This window comes from Gossypium hirsutum, chromosome D01 (genome assembly GCF_007990345.1).
Source record: "Gossypium hirsutum isolate 1008001.06 chromosome D01, Gossypium_hirsutum_v2.1, whole genome shotgun sequence".
Lineage (NCBI taxonomy): Eukaryota > Viridiplantae > Streptophyta > Magnoliopsida > Malvales > Malvaceae > Gossypium > Gossypium hirsutum.
Window position 1 is genome coordinate 65,162,551 of NC_053437.1, and position 9,982 is coordinate 65,172,532.

Here is a 9,982-nt window from a genome sequence, read left to right on the forward strand (position 1 = left end):
TGTCCCTATATATTTTTTTTGTTTTGAGCAATTTAATTTTTTTTCTTTTATGTTCTTTTAACTTTTTTATTTTCTATTCTCTTCTGTTTCTCCCTCTATGTTCCTATATCTCTATTTCTTTTAACGTATTAAGAAGTCAAATTGACAATGAAAAAAGAAGCAGGAAGTCAAAAGCCATCATTGCTTATAACCAAAACCCATAAACCCATGCCATCTACTAACTGTTAAAACCTTCCACCATTGCCCATTATCTTCATTTCATCCACTAACACTTCACCACTACCATGATCTCCTCTCGAAAACATCTAAAACAATCCCCAACTTTTAGACTACCCAAGATCGAATTTCCATCACCAGCCATTAGATCAACTCAATTTTCTAATATGTTCTCCTCACCAATACCTCCTTCTTAATTGTTAGGATCAATAAGAAAGTTGTCGGAGTACCTCGAACCCCTTGACCTAAATCTAACCACTCTATTTTTCTCCATTTCTCTCGCTTTATTTACACTATTTTTCTTCGTTGCAAGTCTAATCTTTGTCTCTACGTGATTTTTTAGGACTTATTAATTGTTGTTTACTTGAATTCTTGATTGATTTGAACATGAGTTTATTTGGTGAGGGGATGATATTGTTGGATTTGCTATGGATGAGGCCATGGTAGTGGTGAATGTGTTAGTAGATGAAATGAAATGACGGGTGGTGGTGGAGGGTTTTGATAGTTGGCATATGGTATAGGTTTTAGTTATAGGCAATGATGGCTTTTGACTTCCTGCTTTTTTTTCTTCACTGCCAATTCAACTTCCTAATACTTTAAAAGAAATAGAGAAGGTAGGAAAACAGTGGGAGAAGAAATAGAGAAGGTAGGAAAACAGTGGGAGAAATAGAAGAGAATGAAAAGAAAAAGAAAGTTAAAAGAACATAAAAGAAAAAATAAATTGCTCAAAATGAAAAAAATATAAGAACCAATTATATAATTTAACTGAAAATTTTTGTTTGAAATGATAATTTAATTAGCCACGTCAGCTTATCATTATAACGTTAATTTCAATGACTAAAATATTATAATATAATAATTAAAGGAATTAAATCGTAATATTTTAAATATAAATAATTAAATATAACCTAAAGTAAACAAAAATGACAATAGTTATAACTAATTTTTAAATATAAACTTATTAATAATTTACTCTACTGTAGTTTACCTAAGAAATTTATTCTAGAACACCGAAGGACTTCATATTTGACGTATATAACCGATTTCCATCCAACTTCTGCATTGACCTCACCTCGTCGTTGAAGCGAAAGCTTATCTCTTTTCGTCTCTGAATCTGATCAATCAACACCTGAAAAGGAAAACTTACAAACAACAACAACTACTACTAGTCTACTACCCAGGTACTTTAAAGTGTATAGTAATAATATGAATTAATTGATCAAACCCTAGTAGTCCTGACTCCTCACTGGCTTTGCTGATCATTTGGAACAGCACTAGAAGCAGCTCGTAGCCAGCCATGGATGAAGAGTACGATGTCATAGTTCTAGGAACTGGTCTCAAGGAATGCATCCTCAGCGGTCTTCTTTCTGTTGACGGACTCAAGGTCTTCTTTATCTTTTTCTTGATATTTACCTTCTGCAAACAAATGTTTCCAATCTTCTTTTCCTTATTCTGGTCCTAGATCTTGATGAATACATCTCAGATTTGTGTAAGGATCTGCTTGATCTGGGTGCATCTAAGATATGTGCAAGGATCTGTTGGATCTCGTTGCCTTTGGTTATGCACCTTAGATTTGTGTAAGGATCTGTTGGATCTCGTTGCCTTCAATTAAGGCAAATAGCACGCGGGCCTATGCCTGTCTTCCCGTTTCTCTCCTCATCCTTTTCCCGCAACGTTAGTTCTCTAGGCGCCTTTGATTAAGGCAAGGATATGTTTAATTTTCACTACTTTGCTGCAAATAGGATTTATTCCCCCTAAAATCTTTAGTCCTTTAGTAAACGCCTAAACGGTAGCTGCAGTGATGCAATTATACTGGAAAAAAAAACCAATTTAATCTAATCACGGGATGCCAACTATTGACATGCCCCACGTCAAATGTGAAAAATTGGTTCTTATGATCCTGCTTTTATAATTAATAATCGGAACTCATGTTCTGGAAGATGGTTACCACAGCTGCTTTGACAGTTCGATTTTTTAAAATTTGAGTAAAATCTCTGTATCATTTACGTTCTAACCATCCTCAATTGCTTACATGACTAACCTTGCCTGGCTTTTTAACTGTAGAATTCTTGACAATGTTTATACCAAGGTAAAGCAAGTCTTCTAGATAAGCTTTGTTCTGTAAATGCCTTTAAAATGCAACTTGTTTATCCTATGAAGTTGATTCCGAATTAGAAAAAGTCTCTTGTTTCTTTCTTTCTGAAACAACATTCTTTACAAAATGATGCTATATATTTTTATTATATTATTTTGTTTTTTTTATTTGATTTGGTATTGTTCATCTTGCTTCTAGGTTCTGCATATGGATAGGAATGATTACTATGGAGGAGAGTCTACATCACTCAACCTCATTCAGGTTCCATTTTCTGCAAAGCCCAAATTCTTAGCTAATCCTTTCGTTTGTTTTCCATTTTCTATTTATTGATTAACGTCTTCAAATTATTGGTTGGTAGCTCTGGAAGAAGTTTAGAGGAAATGATAAGCCTCCTGCTCATTTGGGCTCTAGCAGAGATTATAATGTGGACATGGTCCCTAAGGTGATTTGTCCCCTTAACTTTATGCTGCTTTTCTTCTTTTGCATCCAATATGCTAACATTTTGTTATTGTTTGCGCTAGTTTATGATGGCAAATGGCACTCTTGTGCGTGTTCTTATTCATACGGATGTTACAAAGTATCTTTACTTCAAAGCTGTGGATGGTAGCTATGTTTTCAATAAAGGGAAGGTAGAATACCTCCTTTGGGCATTTCAGTTTGTCTCTGTTTGGGCTTCAAAATTATATATTTTGACAATTACCCTCTATTTTTTTGGTTTCTACCCATTGTAATAGGTTCATAAGGTGCCAGCGACTGACATGGAGGCACTCAAGTCTCCACTTATGGGAATATTTGAGAAGCGTCGTGCACGGAAGTTCTTCATATATGTTCAAGATTATGATGAAAAGGATCCTAAAACTCACGAGGGAATGGACTTGACAAGGGTGTCAACTAGGGCACTAATTGCGTAAGGGCCTTTTTCCACTTTATCTAGTCTCCTCTGTCTGTTTCTGTCTTTGGGTATGGTGGGCTAGTATGCACTCACAAAACCTAAGATATTTTCATATGTTTTCTCTCCTTTTAATTAGGCACTCTTTTGGTTTGGAGTAGAGATATCCAATCGTATTTTTTCCCCTTCCCATTTTTCATTTGGACCTGCATCTTTTCTGGACTGCTGCTGCCCTTATCTGCTTGGCACTAGCCCTTAGATAATAGAGCAACCTAAGCCATCTTGCGTGTCTGAAGGTTTTACTCTTTTTGACAGGAAATATGGGCTTGATGATAACACTGTGGATTTCATTGGTCATGCATTGGCACTTCACAGAGATGACCGCTACCTGGATGAACCTGCATTGGATACTGTAAAAAGGATGAAGGTGATTGGTGCCTTGAGTTTGTGGTTTATGCTTGATTGAAATTTCAGCATTATTAGTTATGGCCTAAATTAGTTCTCTGTTATTTTATAGCTTTATGCGGAGTCTCTTGCCCGTTTTCAAGGTGGATCTCCGTACATATATCCACTGTATGGATTAGGCGAGCTGCCTCAGGTTCTTATCACACACACGCACATTCTCTCTCAAGTTTATTTCAACTGCTATGTAGTATAGTGTGAACTTGTTATATTTTTCTGAAATATCTCAGGCTTTTGCACGGCTTAGTGCTGTTTATGGTGGAACATATATGTTGAATAAACCCGAGTGCAAGGTATGTAGCATTGGTTGTTAGATGTTTAATCTCTCTTCCTTCATGCTATTGATGGTTTTCATGAAATTTCTGTGAATGGGATACTTTATATTTGCGTCATTGTGTATTTCCAGGTGGAGTATGACGATGAAGGCAAAGTTTGTGGTGTCACATCTGAAGGTGAAACTGCCAGGTGTAAGAAAGTTGTTTGCGACCCTTCCTACTTGCCAAACAAGGTAGTACCATACTATGCTTTTTCTTTACTTAAGCATTATCTCAATCGGACCCATGGTCTTATGAAGTTCTTCACCTCCATATATTTTAAAGAATGTTGAAGAAAAAACGTTCTCAACGGGTTAACACTCAAAACATTTCATTTTCATGCTGAACCTTTTCTTAGTTGCAGTTGATCTTGGATATCCTCTTCCTATGAGAAGGATGAGATTTCCATAAAACTTGGCCCAGATAAATGAAATTGGCTTGTAATCACCATTTTTCAGGAATGCTTTTAGCAAGACAAAATTCTTCTGTTTTCACTGTCTTATTTTGAATCAAATCAAACCTAGATGCTATGCATTTATGGAAATGATTGCAAAATCTAATTCTGTAGTGGCTTATTTCTGGACTAGTAAAAATGAGGTAGAAGTTGGCTATCTAATGATTCTCATGAATTTGTGTCTACTTGAACAGGTTAGGAAGATCGGCAAGGTTGCTAGGGCAATTGCTATTATGAGTCACCCAATTCCAAACACCAATGATTCTCATTCTGTGCAGATTATCCTGCCACAAAAGCAGTTGGGTCGTAAATCGGATATGTAAGTTCTTATTGGATTTTTTCTTAATAGGAAACTATATTAAAGTCAAATATGGGTGGGTCTCAAAGATTACCATTTATGAATGTTTTCATTTGATTGCACGGATTTATATCCGGCACATTCTTGTCCCTGGTATCCTTGATTCTGTTATAGTGTCCCTTCATAACGCTCTTGGAACAAATAAAGAGAACATTTGTTTCTTTTCTTCATTGTTTTGGGCTTATTTCCTAGGATTGGACCCAGAAAACAAATTTTATTGTTAGATGTTTTAATTACAAGGATTTATAGCTGCTGTTTTTCCCTTGTTTGCTTTGGGAACTGTTCTTTGGATTTAATATTCCAAGAAGAAGGTCAGGAATAATTCAACTTTAGGTTTGTTGTTTTGGAGCTGAGCTTCTGATAATGTTCTGGAAGTATGATCTTCTGAGAGAAATTTGATTTGAAGTCTATGGAAAATTGGAAATGTTTTCTTGCGGGGAAAAATGAAGTTTCAAGAGGATATATTTCATGAAGTGCGTTGGTAATATAAACATTGTGAGATGGCCTGCTTACTTTATACCCAGTGTTGCTGTACATCCAAACACTTCACAGGCACCTTCTGATAGACTAAACCATGAAAAAAATGAAAGGCTTATATTTGTAAACTTAACCTGGGGCAATTTGAGGGACGGGCCTGGAGAAGTTGAAGATCTCTCATTGCTCTGATCATGATTTCTTTTTGCTGCGCTTTTGTTTTTAATCTAATTTTAGGATTGTTGTGTGTCTGAGCAGGTATGTCTTCTGTTGTTCATATTCTCACAATGTTGCTCCAAAGGGCAAATTCATTGCATTTGTTTCAACAGAGGCCGAGACAGATCACCCTGAGAGTGAACTAAAGCCTGGAATTGACCTTCTAGGTCCCGTTGATGAGATATTCTTTGATATCTATGACCGATATGAACCAGTCAACGAACCTTCTCTTGACAATTGTTTCATATCAACAGTGAGTCTTTAGTTCTAGTTTGTTTAAGTGGTCTATTTTCTTTCTGCTCAGAATAATTGTGACTGAATGCTAATTGCTATCTGGTTATCTTTGACAGAGTTATGATGCTACAACACATTTTGAATCAACTGTCAGTGATGTACTTAACATGTATACCATGATAACTGGAAAGGTAAGCTTTGGTTCATTTTGGTTGTCATTGTTTCCTGTCTATGACCAATCTATTTAGTCCCATTTAAAAAATTAATTGTTTAGATTTCATTCAATCTGGACAGTTTCTGGACTTGGAGTTTCTAGACTAATGCCAAGTCAATCAAATATTTTTGAGCAGGTTCTTGACCTCAGTGTGGATTTGAGTGCTGCTAGTGCTGCGGAAGAATAATTACCCTGAAGCATGGTATTTGCCAATGTTTGTGCTTGTTTAAGCTTCTTAACAGTGTTGAATGTTGCTGGTGGGATTTATGTCTATTACACCATGTTTTTTTTTACTACTCAAGACACTATATTTAATGATTTGATGATATTTAAACGTTTGTTGGAGCTCTGTGTTTTTAGATGAAATACATGAAAACGTCTCTGCTAAGCCTATTTTAAATGACGACTTGCTGCCTGCTTGCTCGGGTGTCATTCATGACAGGAAGCCATTGTAGCATTTGCAATTGCATTTGAATGGATGGGTGCTTTATTGTAGAGAAACAGACCTTTGGTTTAAGGTAGAATTCTTAGAACAGTTTGGTTTCTAGCAAGCAGGGCAGTAACACCATATTCCAACATTATATTATTTGAGACTGTTAGTGGAGGAGTTCACTAACTTCATACTCCAGCATTACATTTGATATACTGGTAGTAGAGCATTATATTATTTGATATATATACCGTTAGTGGTGGAATTCATTTATATTGGTACAAAATTAGTTCAATTTTATATTTTTTCGTAATTTTTTTATGATTAATGTTTTAATAATTTAAAGGTTGAGCTTACTAATTTAATTGACAAAATTGAAATTATCATGTCAAATTTTGAATTATTTTGACATCTTTATCATATTAAATAAAAAATTATATTAATAATTATTTAATAGTTAAAAATTTTAGATAAAAATTTATTTATTTAAAATTTGATAAATTATGTAATATAACTGTTTAATTATTAAATTATTAATGGTGAAATATGTAAAATTGCGTTAGTTTTACTTTTCACTCATTTTAAAAAATAAATATATTAGTATGGTTTCTGATAGTTTTCATTTGATATGAACGATTAATCAATAAATTGTCACTTAAAATTGTATAATTTTATGGTATGGGTAAATTACATTTAAGGTCATTAAACTATTAATAGATTTATGTTTTAGCTATTGAATTATTAGTAGATTTTTGTTTGCATTACATACACCAATCAAAAACTCTCAATTTTTTTTTTTACAATTCAATTTTTTTTATGAAACAATTTTGAATGTTAGAATATGTGAATTAAAATTCAAACAACTTTCTTTCTTGATCTTCAACACGAATAATCAAATCAACTAAGATCTAAGGTTTTTTTTTTTTTACTTCTTGATAAGTATTGATCAATTGTATGATTATCGAATCATTTCTTAGAGCTCATTAGTTGGACTTTAAAAAAAAACTTAACAACCTAATGACTTAAATAAAAACTTTTGAATAGTTTAATGATTAAAATGAAAACTCTCGAATAGTTTAATCACTATTTTGTAATTTTTTGAAATTGAGTGACCAGAACATAAGTTTATTAATAGTTTAGTAACTTTGAGTATAATTCATCCTATCTTTTTTAAATATTGACACTTAATTTTTGTTGAGGGGTGGTTAGAAGTGATATCAAGAACTATTTTTCATTACTTATTTCACCCTCCAAAAGTTATATTCGTAAAAAAAATGTAGCTGTTCTTTTTCTTCTCTTCCCTTTTCTTCTTTCTTTTCTTTCTTCTTCCCATATTGTATGATATAAAGGATAAAACAAAATATCCGACTACTATGTCTTAGAAATTTATTCTAAGTTATATTGATGCTACTTGATAGAAGATAGGATTTTACCAAATGGCATCTAAGGTCACATGCACATTTCTTTTTTCTCTTAGCATAAAAGTTTATTAATAAAATAATGTTGTGACAATAAGTAGTTGTAACTGGTAGTGCTATGTCAAAGTCCTCCAATATCTAACTCATTCAAAGATGTTCAGCTCAACGACTTTCAACACCAATATATTCTACATCATTTGGATAGAAAAATTGAAGTTAATATCATGTTATATCAAGGCACCAAGTTTGAGCCTATGCACCAAGTTTGAGCCTATAAAAACATTCACTCATAGTGTTCTTTTTATCGTCTATATTGCCTGCTTAACCTACATCGCTGAAACCAACCAAACTCATATTTTTATCATTTGAAAGCCATATACCTAGCTCAACTATGTCATTCACATATCTAACGATCTTTTTTATTGTCTTGAGATGTGATTCTGTTAGTGTCTTAATGGCTGCAAAGCCTTTTTTGTCATTAAGATAGTCTTAGTCAAAGTCCTAGTTTCTAGGGAGATTTTTAGCTTGCTAATAGGAGTAGGAAGCTAAGTTTGTTAGCTTGGTAATAGGAGTAGGAAGTTGAGTTTGTTAGCTTGAGTCATGAATATAAGAATTGCTTGGTTAATGAATTTCATCATCCTTCTCCATTATTAGTTTCTATGCCTTCAGTTACCTCTATGTTGAAACAACATTTGTAGTGAGAGCTTCTTTTTCTTGAGGGACTTGTGAGAGAAACCTTGTGAGAATCCTGAGAGAAAAGTGAGAGATACACTTGTGAGGAATTCAGAAAAATGGAAGAACCAGGATCACACAACCTATTTTTCTTAGCCCCACCTGTGCTTGATAAAGAGAACTATCAAGCATGGGCTGTGAGTGTTGGATCTGGTGCCCTAAGTATAGTATTTTCATTTAGGTACAAATGAAATTTTTTCGAATAGATTGGTTAATAAAACAAATTCATTGATTACATTAATATACTTTGTATAATTGTCATTATATGAATTTTGCACGCAAAGTAAAATGGAAGCAAATGTTGCTCATTGGTTGTCTAATGTTTAACCTAATGCTAAGCGGCATTATATGGTCGGATAGTAATACGGAAAGATAACTTATATTAGTAGATAAACCTAAAGATGTCCTTAGTGTACCCGAAAACGAGCAAACCAATTGAAAGACTAATATGTTGTTTATCAAGTCCAATTAGATAGATGTTTTGTATTGGGCATCGAAGCGGATGACTCCCAAAAGATAAAGACATAGATGTGACTGGCTGGACTGACAGCACATCGGACTGGACTCAAGCAGGATAGATCCTGAATCTGTTTATGAATTTATTCACTTGTGACGTTTAATATTGTGTCATACCTAAATTTTGAGTGGATGATCAACTATGTATACGTGACTCGTATACTTTGATGTAAGTAAAAGCCTGTGCTCAAATAAATTAGGAACCAAAAGCTGTTGCGTTGGGTATATAACTTTTGCAGTATGTAGTGTCATTCACAAAAGTGGAATTCATAGCCCGAGAGATGGGTAAATGATATCCTCTCATTAGCATTAGATGATTGATGAAAAGTAAATGTGGTCACGAGTTGTTCGTCTTTGTGATGAAAGACTTGATTACTATTTGATAGTATATGACTTTTCATGAAAGGAAGATATAATTGTTATCAAGAGATAAAATAAGATCATATTGGAGAACGAATATTATCCCAAAAAGATTAAGGATATCATATGAGGGTAACACACTTATGATAAAGTCATTCGACGAGCACCGATCGAGTTGCTTTCGTAATGGTATGTCATTAGGGAGAGCTTAGTTACGATACTATAGTGAAATTACTTCGTGACTAAATGAGTTTATAATTAATAAGAGAAAAATTGAAACTTAATTATAAATTATTTGAGCCCTAATTACATATGTTCAATCAATCTCACCGCTAGCTCATTGAAACTAAAAATGAATTGCGTGTTTGAATCGAAATAAACAAAATAAATAAAAATGGAGAAATGAAATCATTTGGAAATGAATGTCGTTTTCTCAAAATAAAAATGGAAATGGAAATGTGAAATAAACAAGGAACCTAATAAAAGATCGAAAGATTGTGTTTATATTTTTGAACTATTATAAAGCCTGAAAATGAAAATAAACCATACGGTTATGATCAACAAGTTGAATAGTGAAATATTAAATATATTTTCTCAAAA

At 33.5% G+C, this 9,982-nt stretch overlaps 1 protein-coding gene across 1 annotated transcript; it reads left to right on the top strand.

Moving 5' to 3' along the window:
* The first annotated feature begins 1,200 nt into the window (after positions 1-1,200).
* Positions 1,201-6,314, top strand: LOC107942992 (guanosine nucleotide diphosphate dissociation inhibitor 2). The gene is made up of 15 exons (XM_041087780.1): positions 1,201-1,397; positions 1,489-1,600; positions 2,510-2,572; positions 2,670-2,753; positions 2,833-2,940; positions 3,046-3,218; positions 3,516-3,627; positions 3,718-3,798; positions 3,893-3,955; positions 4,069-4,170; positions 4,625-4,749; positions 5,521-5,731; positions 5,829-5,903; positions 6,063-6,128; positions 6,287-6,314. The coding sequence occupies exons 2-14, from the start codon at positions 1,514-1,516 to the stop codon at positions 6,111-6,113; spliced, it is 1,335 nt and encodes a 444-aa protein (XP_040943714.1). The 5' UTR covers positions 1,201-1,397; positions 1,489-1,513; the 3' UTR covers positions 6,114-6,128; positions 6,287-6,314.
* Positions 6,315-9,982: the final 3,668 nt, after the last annotated feature.